The sequence below is a fragment of the Rhipicephalus microplus genome, unplaced genomic scaffold, assembly GCF_043290135.1.
Source record: "Rhipicephalus microplus isolate Deutch F79 unplaced genomic scaffold, USDA_Rmic scaffold_42, whole genome shotgun sequence".
In the NCBI taxonomy this organism is placed as follows: domain Eukaryota; kingdom Metazoa; phylum Arthropoda; class Arachnida; order Ixodida; family Ixodidae; genus Rhipicephalus; species Rhipicephalus microplus.
The window spans coordinates 2,268,520-2,295,633 of NW_027464615.1; the positions used below are offsets into that span (position 1 = coordinate 2,268,520).

Below are 27,114 nucleotides of genomic sequence, written 5' to 3' on the forward strand. Positions count from 1 at the left end.
TTATGCTACGTTCAGCACAGGCCTTAGCAATGCAGCTCGTAATGTATGCAGCTATATATTCGTGATAAGGTCAATACCAATGTTCTGGAAAGAGTAGTTCAGGATATATCGCTTACTATTCCAAATAAAGTTGTTCGTGAAAGCTGTAGCATAGCGGTGTGGCTCGCTCTCTATACAAAGGTATGGTAAATGGCATTATCGCCTTCTTACGAACTGTAACATGACCTGTAGCATAACGGTGTGGCTCGCTCTCATTACATAGGTATGGTAAATGGCATTAAAGCCTTCTCACGAACTGTAACATGACTGAAAACACTACACTTTTTTTGCAGTTTTACTCTCAAGTTGCACGAATATGGACCACTTATACCACAATGGGACCAACCGAATGCAAGTTTGATAACGTTACTGCAGCATCGGCCCGAAAAGCTGAATTTAAAAGATATTTTTATGATAATGCTACCGAGTAAGTGTCGATGAGCCAGCGCCTCAAAAACTCCGTACTAACAGTGTGCTTTCAACACAGGTTGCCACCACTTGACCTAGTGGGAAAATTTGTCAACCAGAGGCATCTCTTCCAGCCTGCTGAATTAGATGCAATGGATGTTGTAAAGAGAAATGGTAAGGTTAATTATGATAGAAAATACTGCAACGTTTGAATTCATGATGCAATATGAAAAATATTGGCTACGTCTCGATGTTGTATTGCCGGCGCTGATATTTTCAGCACATAGTCATCAGCACGCTAAATAGATATCCTAAGTGGTCGAAGAAGCATGCAATTTTTCTAATGCCCTGGCCTTCAGCCGATTTTTGTACAGCTTTTTCAACAGTTACAATTGTGTAAATAGTTATTTTTGTGCTATTATGTTCTATTTATTTATTTATTTGTTTTCTATAAATATTTGCATCCTGTTTGTTGTTTGTTGTCACTGTTGTAATCACTAACGCAATTGTGTAGGCATGTCACACAGTTTGTCCCGCTTTACTAGCCGGCAGTACTATGCGAGCAAAGAAGTGTTTGCGATGTTTTAAAAATGTTTGCGAAATGAAAAAAAAAAACTCATAGACGCTCATCTAATGAAAATATAGAGGTGTCGAGTGTAGTGTCGTTAAGTCAACTGTAATATTATGATACAAATGTGGAAGTAATTGAAGTGGACGAAAAGTACCCCTTTTGTTGATGAAATCTAAATCAACAACATTCCCATTAATCCTCTCATGCTCTTCATTGGGTGCTATGGCGAAGGGCGCACCCTCGTCTGCACTTATAAGGTATTTATGTTTTCCAGAAACCTGGGAGAATCAGCCAGTGTGACTCTTACCCTAGGAGGAAAGTGTTGAACACTTGTGATCAGAGGAGATGTATCCAAGTCTTCATGCCAGCCAGGACGAAGCCTTTGCTATGAGGTTTACGTATAAAAAATATTCAAGGGGCTCGTTTGTTTTTTTAGACACGAAAAATGACCCTAATAGACACGTTAGCTAAGGGAAGCATAGTAAACAATAATTGCTGTGTCAGTGTACTGATTTCGACTTGATTATAAAGGAACTCACGTGGCTTAAAAAACACACGTGCTCTGAGTAGGATCACTCATCAGTTGTATCTAACGAAGTATAACCCGTCCCCTGAAACATTTTCCTTTCTTCTTACCATGAAAGCCAAGGCTTCGTCCCAGCGCGCTTACACCCTTGGTAGCTTTCGAAGTGTCACACTGACGTATACCATAATCGCATGTGAAGACATTCGCCACGTGACGCGCCCTGGCAAAATGCTTGTTTCGAACTCGCCACCTGTGCTATGAGTGGCACCGGATGCTGCCTCTCCCCGGTCCTAAAGACATGTAGACCCCCTAATGCAATCAGGCGATTCATGCATTCAGGTTCCTCTTTACTAAATTTGGTGTTACGTGACGTAACAGCAAATTTAGTATATGTGGAGTTAGCAAAACGGCTGGGATTGCACAATGAAGCGCCCAATATACTCCAATGTAGCATTGACGCGCGCACGCGCTGGGCACAGCGACGCCACGCTAGAAAAATAAGAGCACTCTATAGTTTGACGCCAGGCACGACCGGCGTGACCAGCGTCCGTCGGCGCGGCCCAACGGCAACCGGCGCGAAATGCGGCATTTTGCGCCCCTGCGTTACCCAAACAACACTGCGCCTCCCTTTTTTCAGGACTGAGGGACGCTAGACGTGCTGAAACGCGCATGCGCAAGGCAACGCAGCGAGGCGTGCGCCTGCGAGTATATGGCAGGACCGGCGCCCGGCATGGTGAAACTGGCGCGACGCGACGAAATGGAACGCCGGCGAGCACGTGCACCACGTCACTTTAATTGTATTGGCGCGTTGACTGTGGCTTGTAGTCATGCAAAGCGGCTGCGAGCACGCTATGAGCATGGTATGTTGTCATCTTCCTACATGAAACGCATGTTGGGATTATCATATTTGCACTGGTCATATAATTCGTCATCCATTGACGTTACGTAACACCAAATTTGGTATATGTGGAGCTAGCAAAACGGCCGCGAGCGCATCATAAAGGACCCAATATACTCTGATGTAGCTATGACGCGTGCGCACGTTGGGTGCAGAGACCCTACGTTAGCGAAACGCGAGCACTTATGCTTGACGCCGGGCGTGACCAGCATTAGTCGACGCGGCCCGACGTCAATCGGTGCGACAAGCGACATGCTGCATTTCGTGCCGATGCGTTACCCAGACAACACTCAATTTTCATCTTTTCGTGATGGAGGGACACTGGACGGGCTGAAACGCGTATGCGTCAAAGCAACGCAGCTCGGCGCGTGCCTGCGAGTACAAGGCAGGACCGGCGCCTGTTGTGGCAACGCCGGCGGGACACGACGAAATAAACGCCAGCGAGGCTGCGCACCGAGCCCCACCGCGGTGGCCTAGTGGCTAAGGTACTTGGCTGCTGACCCGCTGGTTTCGGGATCAAGTCCCAGCTGCGGCGGCTGCATTTCCGATGGAGGTGGAAATGCTGTAGACCAGTGTGCTCAGATTTGGGTGAATGTTAAAGAACCCCAGGTGGTCGAAATTTCCGGAGCCTTCCACTGTGGCGTCTCTCATAATCATATGGTGAGCGAAACAACCGTAAAAGTTCAGGACCATGAATTGTAAATTATGATATTCATGACCTAAAAATCAAGAATTTCATGTTACGACTAGTGAAATATGTTTTTCATAGAGTCATGTTATGCTATAACAAGTTTGGTATCGATACCATTATTGAAATGGCTAGGAGAGTTAAACGTCGTAGGTGGATAGATAGATAGATAGATAGATAGATAGATAGATAGATAGATAGATAGATAGATAGACCTTTTCTTGCTGTTTCTTTCGCCATTCCGGGTTTTTCTTTCACTCTCTCCCCATCGCTGTCTTTTCTCGCAGCATTGCGTTGGGAGTTGATCTGCTTTTCTTTGCCTTCAGCGTCGGCTGTGTTCTTGTCTTTCGGGTTTTCTGTTTTTATGGCAGACATATTCGACTTCGGTTCTTCGCCTAGCTTCGTTTTCAGTTCTTCGATATCTCCAAAACGCTCAACACGAGGCGGGGCTTGTTCGAAAACCGGGATCGTGTGTCCTTCGAGGGTCACATCAGGCACGACTTACAGTTCTTGTAGACTTGAGGCGCCGTGTGTTGCCGCCGGGTTTGCCACGTAGACGTCGGTATCTGGTGCGACGTGTCGGTCGTCGGGCGACAATGGTTGGCGTCGTTTCGCTCCTTGGTTCACGTCGGACGTAGTGGGCAAGCAGCGTTCTGAACCTGAACGTGGATTTAGGCTTCAGTTGCGTGTGCCGAAAACCCGTTGTCGTTCCAGTTCGATGCATTCGAGCTTCAAGATGTCGTCGTCATCTTCTTGCGTCTGACCCAGGTGCGTGATGCATGATTTGCGCGACCTCCGCCCTGTGAGGGCTTGCTTTCGCGTATCAATAAAGTCGAGGTCAACTTTATTGCACAGACGTACCTTAGCATGGTAATAGGCGTCTGTACTCTGGTTGTGCGGCTGCACACGCTCTTGCATCTTGTGCCATCCTTCCGCAACGTGAGTCTGACTGACAAGATACGATGGCAGCGCACCACGAATTCTTCCCACGACGTGATCTGGGAACAACTTGAGCCATACTAGTACTTAGCAGCTCCTACCAATTTGGCCTTGGCTGTTCCCAGCGTGTAAGCAGCTGGCCATCCGTGAAGATTTGACGTTTAACGAAGGCTTTCGATTTATTCACGTGCTGCAAAACTATCTTTGGAGCCGTCGAAGGCAGTGATATTTTGACTTAGGTTGGTAATCACCCGTAACGTTGGAGCTGGCTGAGCTCGTGCTACGCCGGCAAACGACAGTCTTCCCAGCAGCGTTGGTAGCAGATGGTTCCTTTCTTGGATAGCTTTGAGTAAGTTGCGGACCGTAATGGTGTCTCCATTGCCGAAGTTCATACCTCCTCCACCGCAAGTTGGGTTGTCTCTTCCGTGGGTGCATTGCATCTCAGGGTTAGGGTTACGTTAACCAGCTACCTAGACTGACGGAACTCACATTTCTCTTTCATGGCGATTGGATAATGATCCCGCTTCTGAAATATGTTAATTTCTCGGGTGGGCTTGAAGTACTCAAGACATTGTAGTAAATTATTGTTTCACTCACACATAATATTCCGCTATTCCGCTTGCCACACCAGCTTACTCGAATGCCAGACACGCTACTAAACAAAACACAGGCGAAACGGCACAATATTCACTTCGAACATCGTCCTATCCTCAACTGTTCACACAAGACGCGATTTCGTGTAGTCACACGACTAGGCAGAGGGCTGAACGTACAAGCTCCTGGAAGTAATACCGCGAAATTGTCTTCCGTTAATTCGCCTGGCGATATGCGCGCTTCTTCGCCGCTTCCCATTGTCGAACGTTTTCAAGATCTGCTTCGCGACGTTTACGTGCTGCCTCGGCCTCTCATTCCCGTACAGAAGGATCCTGCCGACGTTGACGTGCCGCTGCAGCTTCTTGTCCACGTACAGCGGGATCTTGCTGACGCTGCCTTGATGATGTGGCTTCTTGTTTCCGTACAGCAGGATCTTGCCGCCACTGACGTGCCACTGCAGCTTCTTGTTCACGTACGGCGGAATGTTGCCGACGCTGTCTTGCTGATGTGGCTTCTTGTTCCCGTACGGAAGGATCTTGCCGACACTGACGTGCTGCTGCAGCTTCTTGTTCACGTATGGCGGGATCTTGCCGACGCCGCCTTGCTGATGTGGCTTCTTGTTCCCGTACAGCAGGATCTTGGCGGCGATGTCGCGCAGCTTCCCGGCGCGCTTCTGCCTCACGTGCTTTACCTTCAGGGTCCTGTCTGCGAGCACGCGCCGCCGCTGCCCTGCGCGCCCGCCTTTCGGCATCCTTACCCTTACGAGCACACACGAACGGCAACGAGCATCGGCCACTACACACCTCTACCGATATGGTTTTGATTATAAAACCAGTGCTTTAGAAAACATCTGGCCTGTTTCGTTAAGCAGCTGGTGTCTTCTTCTTGTTTTGCTTTAGAAACATCTGGCGTGTTTTCGTTTTTGCGTTCAGAAACTATCTGGTGTCTTTCGTTAGTTCATTTCATCAATCAACGACGTTCTGAAAAAATTTTTTGTTGTTTATTCAGCACAGGAAAAATCTCACCAGGCACTACCTTGGAGGTAAACGATGGCTGCTACTGGGAATGAGAGACAGCAGAAGTCGGCTAATAACATTTCTACTTCTATAACGTTTTCTACTGGAACATGCCAATGGCTGCTAATAGGGAATGAGAGACAGAAGAATAGGGCTTTTAGTTAACGCGCAAGCTTCGAATTTTTCGTATTGTTCAACAACGGACAAGAGAAATTTCCCACTGGCACCACCTTGGAGTTCAAAGCGTAACACTGGTTACACACTATGACTACGACTATACGAGGGCCAACGGGTGTCGTTATAAGGAGCTTCGCCCCTAAAAGTTGAAACCTTGCGGGAGAGCCGCGTACAGCTCCCTAACGAGAACTTCAGAATGTATACCGAGGAAATGACGTGAGCGTTTTATCACGCCGATCGCACCGTGACCTAGGAGAAGAAGCTCTGCTTCTTAATTTGGGGTGTTAAGCAGGGACTTTTCACCAACATTGTTAAATTATCACCCAGGACGCCGGACGGTCATATAATTCATCTCCGAGGCCACGAGGATTGAAAAGGCCCTGGAAATACGCATGAGGCAGTACAACCACCATATCTAGATGACAATCTAGGAGGATGATCCGTCGTTTCTAACCAACAACCTGCGCAAGGCTAACAGAGCTATTGTACGAGATTCCTAAATTGCTCCCGCAATCCAAGTGAACCCCAACGCCAACATCGTACGCTGGAAAGTTCAACCATTTGTCGGCACACCTTAACCAGCACAACTTGAGCCACAAGTCATGAGCTACGCTTTGGTAGCCTGACACAAACCTCCCCAAACTTGTCCACATGAATATGCCACAGAGCCGCACTACCATTGCCAGACACTTGCGCCACGTTCGCCGTCATACTTTTGCGTGCTGGACAGTAAAGCACGACAAAGAAAACCGACTTTTGACGTGCTTCTGACAACCACCGACTATGCGACCTCTGCAAATAAGCAGGCCACACATAATGCCACTCACAGTATGGCAAAATGGGCCTAAGCGGCTTAGCCGTTAACGCACCCACCCCACAGCATAGTGAGTTGCCACAAGACATTGCCGAATACCTCACCTGCACTGAACAAGCACCTCGATGACCATCGCATTCGGCATCATCTGTGCCCTACGCACTCTTGGCATCTTCCTAAACATGAGGACTACTAAATGGTATTTGAATGCAGCGTTTTCTAACGACTCGGTTGTAAAAAAAAGAACGGGCTTTAGGATAAGTTTGTGCGTGCTGTTTATGCGTGAAGAACTACGGCACTGTAGCTAAATGACCATGCGAGGAGCCTTAGTTGTGTAAATCTGCCTATAGTACTGCTACATAGAAGTATTACTGTCACATAAACTGTTACACAACGGTAACTCAATTGTACTTAAAACAGAGTTACCGTGCGCAACCGTGTGCTTAGATTTAAGAACGCTTTAGAGAACCCAGACGGTGGTAATTAATTCAGACGGCATGCCATATGTATAATTTATGATTTCATTAAAAATTGATCTTTTTTACAATGTATTCAGCTTTTTCTTGGTATTGTGAATGACCGACGGAAGGCAGTGGTTGTTTTTGTCTGAAAAAGAAACGTACTTGTAACATTAACGAGGCCTTTGTTGTAGCACTGTCATGCATGTAATCCATCGATGAAAGCTTTCTGCACATCTTTTATAGCCCCGCCGCGGCGGTCTAGTGGCTAAAGTACTCTGCTGCTGACCCGCAGGTCGCAGGTTCGAATCCCGGCGGCGGCGGCTGCATTTCCCATGGATGCGGAAATGTTGTAGGCCCGTGTGCTCAGATTTGGGTGCACTTGAAAGAACCCCAGGTGGTCGAAATTTCCGGAGCCCTCCCCTACGGTGACTCTCATAATCAAATAGTGGTTTTGGGACGTTAAACCCCACATATCCATCCATACATACATGCAGAACTCGTATATATATTTTTTGTATTATTACTGGTGGCAGGACATGTGCGTACACGTGGTAAACGCAGTGTAGCGAAAAGCGGCGCGAGCCACTAAGCTTTCATGACTAGAGTTATCGACTGTCGCACATTCCATGGTGAACAAAAAGAGAGAAAAAAATCGGATGCGTATAAGGTGAGAACTATGGTACTGAAGTAATTGCACAGATATGCGGGCTTTGTACGATTTTCTTTCTCTATTTTTGTAGTATGCAGATAACAAAAATATAAATAAGTAGTTCAGTTACTCTACACCAGTGCGTAGGAGGCGGCAGACAAGCTAACCACGTACACTGTAAATTTTTATGAAAGGGGACACGGCGACGTGGGGCCTGCGCGCTCTGGCGGCGGCTGGCAGCGCTTTCAAGCGGGAGCGAGAGCAACCACAGTCTCTTTTGGCGTCATCTCACGTCGAGCGAAACAAGCACTTGTTGCTGATAGTGAGAGAGAGAGAGATAAAGATGCAAGGAAAGGCAGGGAGGTCAACCAGACGCACATCCGGTTTGCTACCCTGCACTGGAGAAGGGATGAGGGGAGAAAAGAGGTTGCAGAGAGATGAGAAGGTACACACAATCACGAGCACACTCGGGGAGCACACACAGTCTACAAGCGGTCGTTCAGGTTTGTTGACTTTAAGTAAAGTAGCAGTGCTTTTGTCGCTTTCTGCGCAACTGAGGCAGATGCCCAAGGTCCTAGTATCTTCTGCACACAAAATGGTACGGGGTCAAGTTGATTCAAAACCATCCGGAGCTGGCATCGCTGGTGTCGTAGCAAGCGCAGCTGCACAGGACGTGTTCGATGGTCTCTTCAGCTCCGCAGTAGTCGCATGTAGGAGTGCCTGCCATACCAATGCGAAAGGAGTACACCTTTGTAAATGCAACACCCAACCAAAGGCGGCATAACAGTTTCGCATCGGAGCGGGAAAGATGTGATCGTAGCTTTATCTTGAGCGAAGGATCCAGTTCATAAAATTGACACCTTTGGAAGCTGGTAGACGACCAGAACGTGCGTGTGAGATCTCGAGCCAGCAGGTAAAGTTGTTTTGCTGCATCATTCCTTGATAGAGGAATCGGGACTACACGGGTTCCTTCATGGGCTGAGCGGGCTGCATCATCGGCTAATTGATTTCCGATAATACCGATATGTCGAGGCAGAAATTGATATATAATATCATGCCCTCGTGCTAGAGCTTCATGATGACAATGTCTTATTTCTTGTACCAATAGTTCATGAATCCTCCTACGCATGGCAGACTGCAAACTCTGAAGCGCTGCCTTCGAATCACAGAATATGACCCATTTTCCTGGACGTTCTTGAACGAGATATTGTAAAGCAGCCCTTATAGCAGCAACCTCTGATGCCGTAGATGTAGTCATATGCGACAACTTAAACTTGATTGTCATTGCTGCAGCCGGAATTACAGCGGCACCTGATGAGCATCTGGACGAGACGAACCCATCAGTGTATATGTGCGTTCGGTTCAAGTACAACTCATGTATTAATAGCAGTGTTGCTTGCTTCAAAGCTACTCTGGAGTGGCAGCTTGCGAGGCAGCTTGCGAGGGCAGTAAGGCGATACGCTGTCAAGTCCAATGGCAATTTTCCCGATTTCAAAAGTGCTAATCATCGACTTATTTTTCATTCTCGGGGAACACTGCTGCTGAGCCAGGAGTTGTTGAAGCATGTTAAAAGCTCTTTTCTGGCTTTTTGTTCAAGGTGTCCCAACGCCCTATAAGTAATACCATCAGGACCTGGCGATGAGATGCGCTTAGAAGCGACTAACGCACCTTCCAGTTCTTCTATGGTGAATGGAATGTCCATTTCTGGTATTCGCGTCTCAGAAACGATCACGGCGTCGATGCTCTCGTTCATAATATTCCCGGCAACTCTCGTGCAAAATTCTTCAGCCACCTCGAGTTCTGTTTTTCCATGATGGAGTGCCAAAGCTTTAAAAGGGTGCCGTTGTGGCGGAAAGGAGCGAAGACCACGAACTGTTCTCCAAATATATGACAGCGGTTTATGAGGTTCTAGAGATTCGCAGAATGCTTTCCAGCGTTCGCTCTCCAGCTTGTAAATGCGTCGTTGAATCTTTTTCTGGAGCCGTCTTGCTTTCCTCAGATCGTAAATTGACCTTGTGCGTCTGTATCGTCGTTCAGCACGCATTCGTATAGCTCGTAATCTTTCCAGTTCGATGTCAAACTGTGTTATTTTAGACGAAAATGGTAATTTACATATGGACGCTTGCATAGCCTCCGCAATGGTATTTTCCAGGCTGCAGGCGAGGCCTTTTGGGCAAGCGTTCTCAACACGCGATGTCCTCAGCACGTATTAGTATTGCTGACTGCTCAGCAACTGCCCTATTTGCGTGCTTTAGAAGTGGTCCTACAAATTGTTCTTCCCAAATCTACCAGTCAGTGCCAATTACAACACCGGAAGAGAAATTTTTATGATACCATCGATCGTCACGTAGGTGGGTATGTGATCACTCCCATGAGTCTCAATATCGCAAAACCATTTAACTTTGTGAGAGAAGCACCGTGACACCAATGTCAGGTCAAGGCAACTGCCATACGTGAGACCCCGCAGATATGTTGCGGTACCATCGTTTATGATGGAAAGGTCGTAATCGGAAGCGAATGTAACAATTTCCCGGCCCCTGGCATTCATCCGAGTGTTCCCCCAAAACATGTGATGAGATGGGCGTTGAAGTCACCGGTGATGATCCAAGGCCCATCAGTCCTCATTAGGATGTCTTTTAATTTGTCGCAGTCAAATCGCGATGACGGAGATATATATCCACGAATAAGCGTGAACGAAACTGCATTCTTCTTTACACGATTGCTGATATAGAACGGAAAGATTGCAACCTTCCCCCCTAAATTCAATTACCTGCTCTTTCAAGATCGCCTTGAAAGGGAAGCGGGTCGATGTCTTACCGCGGGTTCCGTATCAGTAATAAATTATTGTTTTCTTCGCTGCGAGGTGTCGCGAAAAGAGGCTGTGATTTCTCCCGCTCCCGCTTGAACACGCTGCCAGCAGCCACTGGAGCGCGCAGGCCACGCGTTCCCCTGTTTCCTTTCATAAAAATTGAGACTGTACAAGGAACACAACAAAAGCGTTATTTAGTGCGAAAGCGTGAAGAGAGTCATTCAGGGCAAGCATTCCTCTGAAAGGCAAATAGTGCTTTATCGCGGGTAATGTTAACGTTGCTTAGGTGTCATGCACCAATTCTGTATAGAAGAGCGTAGATATTAGGAGTAAATGGTAGTCAACGCAATTTATCCGCCGAGAATCGGCTCGGACCAAACACAAAAAAGCGCCGCTGCATGTATTTGTATACGTGCCACCGACCGCCTATCCACACTTTCGCGGGAAGGGTGCTGCCACCTATAGCCTGATATCGCTTCAATCACGGCAACAATCAGCGCGTGCTTCTTGCCCCCACAGTACGTGAAAGCTTCTACTGGCTGCACTCTCAACGCGAAAAAACGGCGCCGAAAGTGTGCCTATAGTGGCCGTTCACCTATAAATGCGCTCGACACATAACTGGCACTAGCGGCGACACATGACGTATGGCGCTTAGTAGCAACATTCTCTGCCCACAGGAGGCGCTTGTCATCAACGCCGTCGCTACGCACGAGCTTGTTGTGGTCATCTACTGTGGCCGCACCACAGGAAATATGGTTATTTTGCAAGCGCATATTTACTAAAGTTGTTATGGCTACTAAAAATGCCAACGTTGCTTCGTAAAGCATTAGAATATGTCGCTATTGCATTCAATGCCTCGCCCTTTTGGCGAAACTGACATTTTGTTCATAATGAACAAGAAATGTTCATGATGAACAAGAAAGCATGATTGATTGATTGATATGTGGAGTTTAACGTCCCAAAACCACCATATGATTATGAGAGACGCCGTAGTGGAGGGCTCCGGAAATTTTGACCACCTGGAGTTCTTTAACGTGCACCCAAATCTGAGCACACGGGCCTACAACATTTCCGCCTCCATCGAACAAGAAAGCATGCTCCATTAAAGGCGACAAACATCACGTTTAAACCAGAGCTCGTGTCGTTTTTGCTGCTCTGCCATTTTGGCAGAAGGGTTTCTTGCACATTTTGTAAATTTATTTTTCTCTTCCTTTTGAGTATTCTTATCTACTGACATTTTGGTGGTGGCGCGGTGTACCAAGATTGCGTAACGAAACTCCACAGTGGCAAGGACAACAGTTGTTCTTTGATTGATATGTTGGGTTTACATTCCAAAACCAACATGGTATTATGAGCGACGCCGTAGTGGAGGCCTCCGGAAATTTCGACCACCTGGGGTTCTTTAACGTGCACCCAAGTCTGAGCACACGGGCCTACAACACTTCCGCCAGCATCGAAAATTCAGCCGCCGCTGCCGGGATTCGATCCCTCAACCTGCGGGTCAGCAGCCGAGTACCTTAACCAGTAGACCACTATGGCGGGGTGACAACAATTGTTCTTGCACTGCTGGAAGGCCATGGTATGTCCTGCGGGACCCACAGTGCCCACATCGAAAACTGGTTGTCGATGTGCGATTTAACGAGTAAGATTCATTACTGGAACGACAAAGTCATGTTGATGGACATCCTTTTCTACTTGAATGAAATGGGTCCTCTGAAAATACAAAGCAGAACTTGGTAACTGGGAAGTGTGCAAAAAGCAGTTGTGCGCACTATTCTGTAAATCGACTGGTAGGAATGCAGCAGCCAAGAAGAAGCTGACGTCTCGGTGGAGTCATACCTATCTTACATAAAAGACGCGATGACCCTTTGCCACAAAGCATATGATGGTCCGCAAAGGTACCGCACATATTAAAAGGCATTGCGACGATGTATTCAATTTCCTACTCTCTAAGGACTGTGGCTCCTCATATGCCAGTACATGAAAATGCCAGCATTTTGCGGCTGCCAAAAGCAGATGCATCTATCCTAAGTTCGCTCGAATTCAGCAACATAGCCCTCCAAAGACATAGTTGCATCACAAGCACTTTCGTCTGCACAGCACGTCACAAAGATCATTCAACAAAAACGAGAAGCTTTGTCTTCTGCTCTTGCTTTTGAGAACTACTCCTAATTGATAGCTCTAGTTCATGCCAACGTTCAGCAAGAGCATTCGAACGTTCACCTGGGCTATGTGTTTGCCCCAGATCTCTCCCGAGCGATTGGCCGTCATTCGTTAGTTTCCTACACCTAAGGCCGAGGGTTCCCTGCGCGTCCTCCGCAATGCGTCCGAGTGGAGGAGTGCTGATGACTGGCCCATTTTCTTCATCTGCAATTCTACTGGTCACACGACCCGCTAATGCAACAGCCGATAGTATTGGCGGGAGCCTTCCGACAAGCCCAATTGTGGCACAGAGGCAGATGATGGTCAATTGAAACCCCACCACGAGTTACACCAGTGAAGTGGTGGCGACGTTTTCCAGTGCCAAATGATCGGTCACTAGCCACTCATGGCCACCAGTCCCATGCACCGCTGTCTCGTTGCTCATCATTGTGCTCACCCAATTCACTGTCCTCTTCCGCTGACTGCTCATCTGGCTCAAAATAATTTAAAAGTGGATGACACAAATGTTGCCCTTGCGGACAGGGGGCCCACACGCCAGGGATGATCTCTGACCTTCGTCATCGCCTTAACACGTGTTTAACCCCGGCCATAGCCGCGCTCATCCAGGTCATTGACGGTGTAATGTTTCCTCTGCTTGGGATGTCCTCAGCACGTATTAGTATTGCTGACTGCTCAGCAACTGCCCTATTTGCGTGCTTTAGAAGTGGTCCTACAAATTGTTCTTCCACCCCGACCTTCCTTGCATAATGCAATAGAGAACCCAAACTCCTACACTGCAATTTCGGTACAATTCTTCAGTACTACAGGGATAATAGAGAACTTTACCCAGCACCACATAGGAACCTCCCGAAAATTGAATCTGTGGCGGCGTTACGCAGACTGAAAAAAACAGGCACTAACTTACACACAGGCTACATATTATCCACCCCAAAAGTATGCTGGTCTATAGAACCATGGTGCGCCACCACACCATGTCTGTTTCACGTTACTTGGGATTGTATAACTTACATCGTAAAGAGCCACAACATGAACAAAAAATGGTCACGTATCTGCATGTTAACCTGCAAGTGTCGTCGAAAGATGATAGTCTTGCGTGTGGAGAGAGTGAACTAAGCGCTTATCTGATGTTCTGCGCAAGAAAATCGGTGAATGGTATTGCGGAGGTGCTGCGTTAGAGTGCCTTGAGCGTGCAGCGGAGGCGAACGAGCACATAAAGTCACGTCACACGTGAGAAATGAGTGCTCTCTGGCAGTCATCTAGAAAACGAAGCGCGCGCGCCCTGTGCGCCTTTCTGGGAGGTGATAAGGTGTTGAACGCAAGGCGACGATTAGGTGCCACAACCGTGTCGTCTTATCGAAACGTTGGAAACACGCGCCTTTTCGTGCAAGGGTTGCATGGTCAGCGCAGCATGATAAACGCTATGGTCTTTAGAATTATTTATGAATTCTTTTTCTAGCAAAAGACGCATATACAGAATATAGACGTGTTATGAGGCCTTGCACATGCGCAATAATTGCTTTTCAATTGACAATCGCACTAGTATGAACGGTTGATTGAGCAGTATTGATGGAGGCTGCGGATGTGGTCGACCGTTTGGGGTATCGGCTGGTGCCGTTTAGAGTACCCGGTACTGTGAAGATGGACAAACAGAGAAAAGTACAGACAGACCAAAATTTTTGCATCAAATGTTCTCAAGAAAAACTGTCGTCTTTAAAAAAAAGGAGTAATGAGAGGCACGTATTGCTGTGCAGCTCGACCTTTGACATTCAGATTCGACTAGTTCAATGAGCGGAGATGAACCAGCCGAGCTAGAGATCATTTGAAATGCTCCACGTTATGCGCAAATAAAGCCTTCCTCTCTATCTCTTTCTCGGCGTGGACTTTTCCTCCACGCATTTTGCTCCAAGTAAGTTTGGAACCAGCCTGTACTCAGCTTGAGCTACCTTATTTTACTATGATGCTCCAACGCTACCTCACGCACGTTTGTGTTCTGTAGAACAAGTTCACTTAGCACCTCAATATGTTACTGGTATGACCTAGAGGTCCTTTTTTCCTAAGACCGGTGATGATTTTGTGGTAGCATCGCTTGTTTACGCTTAGTTGCCAGAAGTGTTGCCGTTCCTCATACAAGTAAGACGGTTACTAATTATCTGGTGAGCTGGATCATGCAAGCTATTCCAGGTGGCAAAATTCTAGCAAATGTATCCTCCTTCAATGAATATTCTCTTTACGCATTCATTGCAGAAGTTCATTTGATCGCTGCTGGACCGTCTTCACAGCAATGCCAACATATGTGTTTACACGCGACCTCGTTCCAGCATGGACAGGACACATTCGGCGTGTCTCTGAATTATTCCGGGAAATATTCGACTTTACAACCACCTTTAGGTCAGTCGTAAGTTTTCACTCACAAGCTAAACATGCCAGTCCAATCAGACGAGATTTTTATAGCGTGTTCCTTGTAGAGCGAAAGGTCATGTAGCGTGGAGCTGATCCTGGAGCAGCGTATGAGCTTCCCCAGCGATCCTAATGAAACAGAAGGGTGACACTTGGCGCTTTTGACTAGAATCACCTACAGAAGGTTTCAAGCAAAGATGTATACCTTACGTCTCCGAATGATTGATTGATTGATTTGTGGTGCTTAATGTCCCAAAACCACCGTACGATAATGAGAGACGCCGTAGTGGAGGGGTCTGAAAATTTCGACCACCTGGTGTTCTTTAACCTGCACACAAATCTGAGTACACGGGCCTACAACATTTTCGCCTCCATAGGAAATGCAGCCGCCATAGCCGGGATTTTATCCCATGACTTGCGGGTCAGCAGCCGAGTACCTTAGCCACTAGACCACCGCGGCGGTGCGCTGTCACGGTATGATGACACGCCTGAGTGCCTACATCGGTCTGCCTGCTCCTCCTCTATAAATCTGAGGTGGGGATACTGACAGATTCCTGTCAATGACCTGAGCAGTGCAAATGCCGCATTTGTTACACCAGGCTAACTTTTTCAGTTTAAAGTAATGCTGTTTGGCTTATCCCATGTTCCCACTGCGTTTGAAGTAATGGTGAATTCTCCCCGATGTGGTTAGAAATTGTAGATGTGTTCCTGATGTCTTTATTATGTTATTGTATTCTGTTCTACCTTCAAGCCCCGCCGCGGTGGTCTAGTGGCTAAGGTACTCGGCTGCTGACCCGCAGGTCGCGGGTTTGAATCCCGGCTGCGGCGGCTGCATTTCCGATGGAGGCGGAAATGTCGAGGCCCGTGTGCTCAGATTTGGGTGCACGTTAAAGAACCCCAGGTGGTCAAAATTTCCGGAGCCCTCCACTACGGCGTCTCTCATAATCATATGGTGGTTTTGGGACGTTAAACACCACAAATCAATCAAGCAATCATTCAATCAATCAATCTGTTCTACCTTCAAAAGCCTCCTTGGCCAGCTGCCAGCGTTGCTTGAATCTTTCAAAGAGGCGTGCCCAAAGCTCTTTTCCTCTAAATTGAGTTTCGGCCGCCGAATGATCATTGTTCTAGGCCAGCTTGTCAGTGCTCAAGGTGCGATACCTATTCCCGAAAAATTCACGTCGTCAAAAATTTTTTTCATACCGAATTTCACGAAGGACTTACGAAGTTTTGTCAGTCTCCGTTCTTATTTTCTTCGTCTTTTCCAGAAGTTTATTCACATTGCCGGTTCCTTGACACAAATCCTGAAGAAGGGTATGCCACTTTCTTGGTGTCTCGAACAAGCCTTATGGTGTTGCCTACTGCGTTGCTTTACAGACTTAGTGTGTTGCTTACCTGCCCGGACAATTTAGATTAATATGATTCATCAGTGCCCGCTGAAGTTCGCACCATGGCTAGCGAACATGGCGTTGGAGCAGATCTCGTTCAGCAGAAACCGTCATCGCGAGTCGCCTCCTTTCTGTATCTGAGTACCAATTTTCCATCCCTGAGTGTGAGTGTCTTGCACTTTTATGGCCAGTTGAAAAATACGACCATACCTGTAGATGCCCTTTTCGGCAACAGCGGTTCACAATGCCATGAACTGGTTTTCCCCCTCATAGACCTCCCTGAGCGCCCGGTTGTGGGCTTTGAAGTTACAAGAATATAGTTTTGGACAAGATGTACAAGTCTGGCTAAATCCGCCATGAGAGTGACTGTCCATCTCGCCACGCCGTGGATCCTCCCGACCTGTTATCGCATAATTTTATTGCATGTGTCTTCACCATTACCGGTTTCACTCACATACGCAGTGAGCGGTGAACAACTCAGTGACTTGAATTTATGGTCTATCATGTTGCGTCCAGCTTCTCATCACTTGGATTGCTTTCTCGATTCCTTCGTAATCAGTCGCGGTATTTTCTACCACAGCAATACGAGCTGCGAAGGCTGAGATCTTCTTGGTAGTTCCTGGAACGCTCCTATTCACTGTGCTTGAATAACTTCACGATGCGCAACTCACAGAACATTTCGGATCCACGCTATCTTATAATCGCGTGCGGTCTCGAACCTTCTGTGTGAGCCTTAGCTAGCCCCACCCTCGACGATCAGCGTCAGCTGGTGAAAAGGGCTGTCGACTTGGCGAAATCCTATGGTTTCCTGGATGAGGAATACCAACCTGAAGACGAAATATAAAGAATAATTAAATAAAGATGTTTATTCCCTCTCTTCTGACCAGGCCCTTGACGGTATGTAAGCCGATCAGTTGCATCTTATGAATCCAGCCATCGTCACAAGCATTATTCCTTGCCGGCACCTGGAAAACATCAATCGATCATCTTTTCAAAAATTGGGGGACCCTTAAGCTTGCGATAGCGATAGCGATAGCGAAGAATGCGATAGCGAAATCTGACCCCTAGTGCGCCCTTCGACCGTTAAGTGCATACGTTATAATGTGCTTTGTTACACACACAAATACACACACACAAGCACACACACGCACACACTCACACGCTCACACACACATTCGCGTGCGCGCACAAAGTACATTGTACGAGCACGCGCGAGGACAGTACGTACAGTTTTTTGATGTAAAGCAAGAGTCGCATGTCCTCCAAGATACACGCCACGCACTCGCACTTCAAGAGGCCATAAAGAGTCTCACAATGCCTCGCAGATAGCAGCACATTATCTAGCGTTTGCTGTTTGTCTGACGAACGCTTCTGGAAAGGCTCGATATGTTTTTCACTAGATGAACATAGTTGTCCATTTTAAGAGTCGTTTGATATTTGCTCTGTGTTTTCAGCGGTGACGACTGCACTATCCCGGCCTATTTCGACGTAGTTTGATGGCCTCCCAATTGCGTGACGAGAGTGAGAGCGCGAGAACAAACGACGACACAGAGACAAGAAGGACACGAAATCTGTGTCGTCGTTTTGTTCTCGCGCTATAATTATCGTCATGCCATACCAACTAGCCCAAGCTGCCACACTCCTAAATGCGCCTACGAATCACCGAATGGACTCGTTTTCGTCGTGGCAGCTCTCGAACGAGATGCGTTAAGGAGACTCCTTCCACTACGTGACATTTATGTAGCGTTTTTTTTTCCGAAGCGGTTGCAAGTAATGCTCTGCTCTCTGCTGGGAATAGCGTATCGGCCAATGGCCGAGGATCATCGACTCCGTTTCATGATGGAGACTCAAGCTATAAAGTCGTCCTGCCACGTCTTGTAACCGGTTACGACCTTTCGAATTGCGTTTTCTTTTATGCCGACTTGTTTGGTTGGCCGTACCATGCCCCAAACTTCCGTGACGCGCTGCTTAAAGTGGTGAGAACAGTGGACATCATAGGAGGTGGCCAGTATGAAATGAACCATGTATGGATGGTTACGTGTGCAAGCAGCATGGTAAAACAGAAACTCATCACTTGGGGTGCATGTTAAAGGGCTGAAGTGCACGGTGCTAGATCCACAGACTAGGAATATTAGGCTGACACTTCTTTGGCTTCCCCCTCGTCTCGAATCATGACGTGTTGAAGAGGCGTTCCAAGCTTACGACGTAGTGAAGCCCGTTGAGAAACAGGCATGGAGATGTGCAGGAATGGAACAATGGATGACGAAAATAGGGACGTTGCCTTGAAGCTCAAGCACACCATCACTGTGAGCTCAATACTACACCTTATGTTTATTTATGGCCAGCAATGCCTCGTACTCATATTCGGTAGGTCTCCATTGTGTCTTCAGTGCAAGCGAGTGGGGCATGTCCGTCGACAGTGCAAAACACCAAGGTGCTTGCAGTGCCATCGATTTGGTGACTCGTCGGATGACTGCATGTCGACTTATGCCCACAAATTCCGTTCTGGCCAGGGCACAGAAGAGGAACATCTCGATCATCTTATGGATGCCACGGAGGTGGTTTATGCGACAGGAGAAGCAGCGAGAGGAGCAGAAGGTGCCTTAAAGGAAGCTGAACAGTTGTCCATAGATACCATCGGTAGGCAAAATAACATCGCTAACGACGCCAGTAAAAGCATAAATGAATGCGATGCTGCAGAAGAACACCACTTAGAAGACCTTAAGGACACGCCTTCTGACAATAAGGAACAAGAAGCAATGAATAGCGGTCAGACAAGGAAGCATCAGGCACCGGTAACCGATGAAGCAACAACGAGTGCGCCAGAGACGACAAAGCAAGTGTCTTCAATTGGTCCACGTGTCACTTTCTTTGGGGACCGAAGAACGCGCCACCTATGCCAGCGTCTTCAGGAACGTGCTCCTAAAATGTGCAAAGGAGGTAAAGCCTCGGGTTGTCCGTTGGCTAAAGGTGACCTACAAAAGTATTAAGATAGGAAAATGGGTACCGCGCCAACATTTCTCATGTGTGTAGCGACACTCAACGTGCGTAGCTTGAGAAATGTAAGGCGTCAGTTGCAGTTGCACCAGGTGCTTGAGCAGTACAACACTGACGTAGTTGCAGTGCAAGAGACTAAGATTTCGGCTGCTCATGACACTAATATTGCACTGGAAGTTTTCCGAGATTACAACTTATACATCAGCCCAGCACGTGGCGCAGCTGCTGCATGCATTTTATTAGTTAGAAAGCACTTGCATTATACTTTGACGTCGCTACAAGTTGATGGGGAAGGACGCCTCCTTTGTTGCGACTTATATTTTGTTTCCCATATTTGGAAGTTTATCTGTGTCTATGCTCCCTCCAAAGCTCATGGCAGGAATGCTTTTTTCCTCACTTTAACTTCGCTGCTAAACACTGAGAGAACTGTGATATAGTTTTTGGAGTATGTGTTTGTGAAGCGAGAGATCATTCATATATAACAAATTGTTATGATGCAAGTGCAACCTTACTGCAGAAGTTATTGAATAACCACAATTTAATAGATGTGGGAGCGCATGCACCATCATCGGTTAGGTTCACGCACTTTCAAGGCATCTCTCATGCTCAGCTTGACCGTGTATATGTATCTCTAAGCCTATGGTCTCACATTCATAATTATGCTGTAAAGCCCATATTCTCTACAAACCATTGACTGGTCACTGTTTCTTGGGGTCCTGAAATTTTTCCTGAAACCCCTCTAAAATGGGGCGTATGGAAGCCTAACGTACAATTGTTGCGCGAAGGTTGTTTTGTTAAAGTAGTGAGAGAATCGATACAACAGGTAACACAGTGTCGACAGCTGCCATATTTCGCTCAATGGGAAAGGTTCAAGGAAAGAGTTAGGTATCAGGCCATTAGTATTTCTTGTAAAATAGCGCGAAGAAAAAATTGGCAGCGTATTCGCGGAGTTAACGATGGACAATGGGGCGAAGCATTCGTCCGTCCAATCGTTCTTGGTTCCGTCCATCCATGCGTCCGTCTGTGTGACCGTCCATGCGTCCATGCGCCCTTCCATGCGTGCGTCTGTTCGTGCGTCCATCCATGCATCCATCTGTGTGTCCGTTCGTCCATCTATTCAACACTCCAAATACCACAATCTTGCATCTTTTCATCATATATTCCCCATATAGAAGCACCGCCATCCAGCGGACATTCCAAGGACTAAAGAAGAGGTGGCACACGCACACTTTCTTACGGCTTGCGCTTCGGGTCTACTTCCAACCTTTAACCACCTCGAGTTCATGGTATATACTAGTTCACTGTATTCATGGCACTGTGGCCCAACGCTCGCTAAACCTTTTTAAAACTAAGGAGGTTACGCCCAGCGAGTATAACGTAGCAACCTTTTGCTGTCAGATAGTGCTCAATGTACAAGCCAATAGCTGCTAATGGGAAATGAGAGACAGGAGAATTTGGCTTTTACTTTCTAACAGCTTGCGCTTCGTATCTACTTCCCACATTTAACCACCCCGAGTTCATGGTATATACTAGTTCATTGTATTCACGGCACTGCGACTCAATGCTCGCACGCAAAACCTTTTTAAAACTAAGGAGGTTACACCCAGCGAGTATAACCTAGCAAGCCTTTCTTGTCAGATAGTGCTCAATGTACATGCGAATGGCTGCTATTAGGGAACGATAGACAGGAGCATTCGGTTTTTACTTTCTAACAGCTTGCGCTTCGTATTTACTTCCCACATTTAACCACCCCGAGTTCATGGTATATACCAGTTCATTGTATTCACGGCACTGCGACTCAATGCTCGCACGCAAAACCTTTTTAAAACTAAGGAGGTTACACCCAGCGAGTATAACCTAGCAACCCTTTCTTGTCAGATAGTGTTCAATGTACATGCCAATGGCTGCTAATAGGGAACGATAGACAGGAGCATTTGGCTTTTCGTTAACGCGCACGCCGCGAACTTTTTATTGTTCAACAAAGCGCAGGAGTAATCTACCACCGGCACCACCTAGAAGGTGAAAATGTGACACTTGTTACACACTACGACTACGACTACGAGGGACGAATGGGTGCCGCTTCAAAGAGCTTCGCTCCTAAAAAGCTGAAAAACGTCATTTTTATGATTCACTTCTTAAGCTGCATACTTTTGAAAGTCAACAGCCGGGATCGTACGTGGACGAGATAAATGTGATTCGAACGCAGATACAAACACATGATACAGATTTATACAGAGGAGCAAAGATTCGTTCCCGTGTTAGCCATTTCGCTGAAGAGGAACCCACCACAAAATCAATCGGGGATGATAAGAGATATGCACTTTCTGAAGAGATACTGCAAATTGAGTCGCGGGGTTTCCAATGCACAGAGATTTGTCAAATAAGAGCCACATTTGAAGATTATTACAAAACTTTGTTCACCACAGCTAAGCTTCGGGAGAATTTTGAGGAAGAAGCTGACCACTTCATTGCCCTTGTGCCTCAGTTACAAGATGATGATAGACTCACTGTAGATGGGCCCGTAACCAGAGAGGAAATTAGATTTGCAATAACAACGTTGCAGAAGAACAAGAATACTTCTGATACAGAATAACTTCTGATACCTTTCCTTGAACAATTTTTATAGAGGCTTATGAACGCGGTGAACTTCCTTCTTCTTTTTACCAGGTCCATACAGCTATAATCCCGAAAAGTGCTAATCCTGACGCATTAAAGACCTAACGAATATACGCATATATCGTTATGCAACGTTGACAAGAAAATATTTGCTAAATTGTTGACAAATCTGCTACAGACCATGAATACCAAATGTGTAGGTGACCAGCAAACATGTGTAATTCACGGTCGCTCTATACAGACAAACATTCATATTGCACGTTCAGTTCTTGAGTGTGCTAATGGAAGCACAGACCAAGTAACCCTCCTTCAAAAAGACTTTCAAAATTATTTGATAAGGTACAGCAGGCTTTTTTGTTCTGGCTCCTGAGACACCTGCAACTGGGTGATGTACTTTATAATCATCATCATTTATTGCACCCTTAAAGGCCTCTTGCGGGGTATTACATAAGGGGGAGGCAAAAACACAATTCAACAGATGCATGATTTTCAATGGTACAAAGTATAATCGAAAGTGAACTACATGATAAAAAACCATGTCAACAGAAGGAAAATATATATATACGTGAAAAAAAACCGCAACAACTGTAAATTAACTAACATATCAAGTGATTCGTGATTAGCTGTTCAAATTTTAAGGGGTTTTGTTCGTGCACTATGGATTCAGGCAGGGTATTCCAGTCTTCGATGGCAGTAAGTAAAAATGATTTATTGAAAGCGTTAGTTGAACCATGTAAGCGCTGTAAACATAGGGAGTTAAAGAGGCGACGCGATGAACGGGCGGGAGGTAGAAAAACGGTGTTGCGTTGCGACGGGAAATTATGGTATAGTTTGTGCAGAAGGCAGAGCCAAATGACCTTGCGCCGAATTTCTAGAAGAGGGAGGTTGAGGGATAGTTTGATACTGGTAATACTTAAGCGAGAACTGTATTGTGAGGTGATGAATCTTGCAGCGCGATTTTGAATGACTTTTAAAGCGTCGATTAGGTAATTTTGTTGAGCTTTCCAAATACCAGAAGCATATTCAAGTTTAGTACGCGTGAAGGTTTCGTAAGCTAATTTTCGGATTTGCGGTGGGCAGGACGTACGCGATCTTTTAATGTAGCCAAGTAATTTTGCTGAAGCGGAGACTAGTTGTTCTAAGTGCTCGGACCATGTTAGTTTACTTGTTATTATGACGCCAAGATAACGATAGGAGTCGACCTGGGTTAAGGGTTGGAAGTTCACAGAATACTGGAAGGAAAAGTTAATGCGCTTGCACGAAACTTGCATGAATTTACATTTTTGTGTTTTAAGCTGCATTAGCCACCGCGAACACCAATTATGTATGTTAGACAAGTCATCCTGGAGTGTAATTTGATCAGTGCAACATGAGATGCGACGGTAAAGCACACAATTGTCTGCAAAAAGGCGGATGGTGGATGAAATTTTGTCTGTAATATCAATAATAAAGATTATAAACAAAAGAGGCCCAAGAACGGAACCTTGCGGTACACCGGAAACTACATCCACACGGGTTCATTCATTATTCGCGACAGCAGTATACTGAACACGACCGGTCAAAAAATTTTTAATCCAAGATAGGGCTAAGGGGTCTATGCTGAGACAAGAAAGTTTACTTATTATACGGTGGTGGGGAACACGGTCGAAAGCTTTGGAAAAGTCGAGGTATATTACGTCTGTTTGAAAAGAGGAGTGTAGGTTAAAATGAAGGTCAGTAGAAAATTTGTACAGCTGTGTCTCGCGCGACAGTCCACGCCGGAACCCGTGCTGGTTAGAAAAAATTTTGGTCCAGATGAGTTGCAATGTGGGAGTAGATTACGTGTTCTAGCAGCATGCAGGCAATGCATGTTAATAAAATAGGACGATAGTTTGAGGGGACTGAAGGGCTTCCTGATTTGGGCATGGGGGTGATTTTACTGATCTTGCAGTCTTTGGGAATATAACCAGTGTCAAGGAATTGGTTAAAAATAAATTGTACAATACGACTGGATATTATTTTTGTGCTTTTCATTATTTTAGCGGCTATATTGCCTGGGCTAGGGGAACTCGAGAATTTAAGGTTGTTGATTAGATTTGCTATTCCTTCGCTTTTAACAAAATGCGTGGCATCTGCGGGAAGTCTCTGGGCGGCAAGGACGGAACATCGGTGGAGGGTTCATGCGTGAATATAGATGAAAATGGGAATTCATGATTTCGGCGGAGTCAGTGGCGGAAACGGCCGAACCATCGGGATTAGTAAATGGCAAGTTTTGAGCAGCGCTGTTTTTAGGAGACAAATACTTCCAAAATTTTTGTGGGTTGTCACGCGGGATGCCGAAGAGATCATGAACGAAGAAATGCCTTTTTGCATTTTTTAACAGTGAAGTGTATTCCCGCAAACATGTGCGATACTTTTCCCATTTAACAGGGGATTTTGATAACTTGGCTTCTCTGAAGAGGCGTTTTTTCTTTTTTGACAGCCTCCTCAAGGAATTAGAGTACCATGGTCTTTCGGCATCCCCGCGAATACAGATTATAGGTACATGTCTGTCAATTAGGGACAACAATTTGTTTTTAAATAACGCCCAGTTTTGTTGAACTGTTCGCAAAGCAGCACAAGGAAAAACGTTTCATAGAAATCTGCCAGTTCATCATTAATTTGAAAAAATTGGCTTTGTTATAATCGCGGATGTACTTATTGAGAGGTTGTCGGGTAGAAATAGGAATGGAAAGGCCAATTAATAAAATTTTATGGTCACTGATATCATCTACGCATTGAACTGAGTTTACAAGATCGGGAGTTGAGACCAAAAATAAATCGAGTATGTTGGTACCACGAGTGGGCATAGTAACCATTTGGGCAAAATTAAACATAAGGCACAAACCTAGAAAGTTTCTTAAAAGGGGTGAGTGAGCAGCTAGGTGAACCCAATCAATGTCTGGGAAATTGAAGTCGCCACACAACAAGAAGTTTGAACGGGGAAAGCGAGAAGTTAGGTCTAAGACAACAGAGTAGAGTTCTTGTGTAAAATTATCGTCAGAGTCGCAGCTCGATAACATGTGATTAGTACTGTTTTACTGGTTAGAAAAGTTACATTTACACACAGGATTTCATGACAGCATTCTGCATCAATTCTGGAGGAAGGCAAACTAGGCTTTACAAGCGCCACAACCCCGCCTCCCCGGCACTCCGTCCTCTTTCCTGTGAATGCAGTCTGAAGATTTTGCGGAAAGTAGTTCGTTATCCTGAATGTCTGGGTTAAGCCAAGATGCAGTAAATATCGCGTGATCAGTACTGTTATCTTCCAGAAGAGCTTCAACGGTTTCTCTTTTGGGCAGGTAGCTCCGGACGTTAGTAAGCATTAAAGTTGCGTTATGGAAAGCTGAAAAGGCTGTGAAGTGCTTGCTTGGAACGTTAGCATGAGAGAGAGCGGACTTGTGGGCACGTGGAAATTGCTATGTGGTTAGTTCAACAACAGAATCGGTCATTGCATCGTAGGTGTATTGTTTCTTATCAATTGTCAGTTTGTCAAAGCGGATTTTAAAGGTTGCGTTACTTTGCTGCCCAAAAGAGTATAACTTTTGCCTTGCGAGGCGCACGCGTGCTGAACAGTCTTCCCGTATAAAGAAGGTTGTTTCCTTCAGTTTCCGAAAAAACCGGAGGATTCTAGATTTATCTTTGAAGTGCGCAAACTTAACGATAATTGGGCGCATTTTGTCGGCGCAGTAGCGACCGAGCCGGTACGCACGCTCTAAAGCTGCGTTGTTCATGATTATTTCGAGGTTCGTGGCGCAAAAAGAAATTATTTTTGCTTCAGATTCGGCCCAAGTTCCTGCATTTTCGTCTTTAATTCCGAAGAACAATAGATTCTATTGGCGTAGGCGATTTTCAGCGTCATCACATTTGTCAGCGAGTTGTTTTACCTCAGAAGAAAGAGAAGCAATTTCGGAGGGAGGGGGGGGGGGGTTCGAGAGGTTGGCTTTTGCACTGGTTTATGTCGACTTTTTTTTCAACCTCATCTAGACGTGACGAGAGGTTGCCGACAAAATTTTCGATGTTAGCATGAGCCAAGCGGATAGATGCAAGTTCGTCCCGAATGGTAGATTGCGTAAGTTCTTAGCAGGATACCTTTTCTGCAAGGCTTTCTAAAGTTTCCGGGTGTCCCGGGTTCATCTCGACATCACCCGACAGAATTAGAAGTAGGCCGATAAGGTGGCGCGTTGCACAGTATTCAAAAAGGGATTCATACACAGTTTTGCGGCAGAAGTCAAGCACTTCAGCGAGGCACGACACCGCTAACAAAAAAGGATCGTTAGAACGAATACAGAAGGCGTGGGGTATGAAACCAACCGGCGTGAAGAACGACAATTTGAAGGCCATGCTCGCAGCGGTAGCGTGCCCCAACTGGCTACGGAGAGAGGAGGGCTTTTGTAGTCAGGCAGATAAATCCGCCGCACTGATGGTTGTGGAACTTCTTGATGGTTGTGGATAAATCCGCCGCACTTGTGGTTGCCAGACCTAGTAGCGGGGTAAGTTCAGAATAAACGGTAAGGGCCAGAGGTTCTTGCGGGTGTCCGCGTTGACGGATTCGAAGACGGGCCTTGTCGGCTGTGGGACGAGGCGAAACGGGCATGCTTCGGTGTTGACGAGGTTTAAGGGCAAGGCGGCTGACCATGACAGGAGGATCTGCATGAAGAACGACAATTTGAAGGCCATGCTAGCAGCGGTAGCATCCCCTTATTGTTATTTCAATGTTATTTACAATGTTATTTCTTTCTGGTATAAGAAGTTCACAACTTGGCTAATTGTAAAGTCCACACTTTCCAATAGAGGTAAATTTGTCTGCATGTCAGGAATGTCCGCTCTCGCCTTTGCTTTTTGCAATTTATCTGGAACCATTTTGTTTAGGTGTTCTTCTAAAGTCTAGCATAAGAAGCTACTGATATGATGCTTAAGAAGTTAAAGTTCCAGCTTATGCAGAC

General features: G+C 46.2%; 1 protein-coding gene across 3 annotated transcripts in view; it reads left to right on the top strand.

The window, feature by feature from the left end:
* Positions 1–337: 337 nt before the first annotated feature.
* Positions 338–27,114, top strand: part of LOC142787014 (uncharacterized) — a 267,751-nt gene continuing 240,974 nt past the window's right edge. For 2 of the 3 annotated variants that reach the window (XM_075884630.1, XM_075884631.1), the window contains exons 1-2: positions 338–466; positions 527–621. In XM_075884630.1, coding sequence (XP_075740745.1) covers positions 375–466; positions 527–621 — 187 coding nt within the window. In that variant the 5' untranslated portion in view covers positions 338–374. Of the gene's footprint in view, positions 467–526; positions 622–1,292; positions 1,438–27,114 lie in introns of those variants that run through there. The other variant, XM_075884632.1, reaches the window with a different exon arrangement.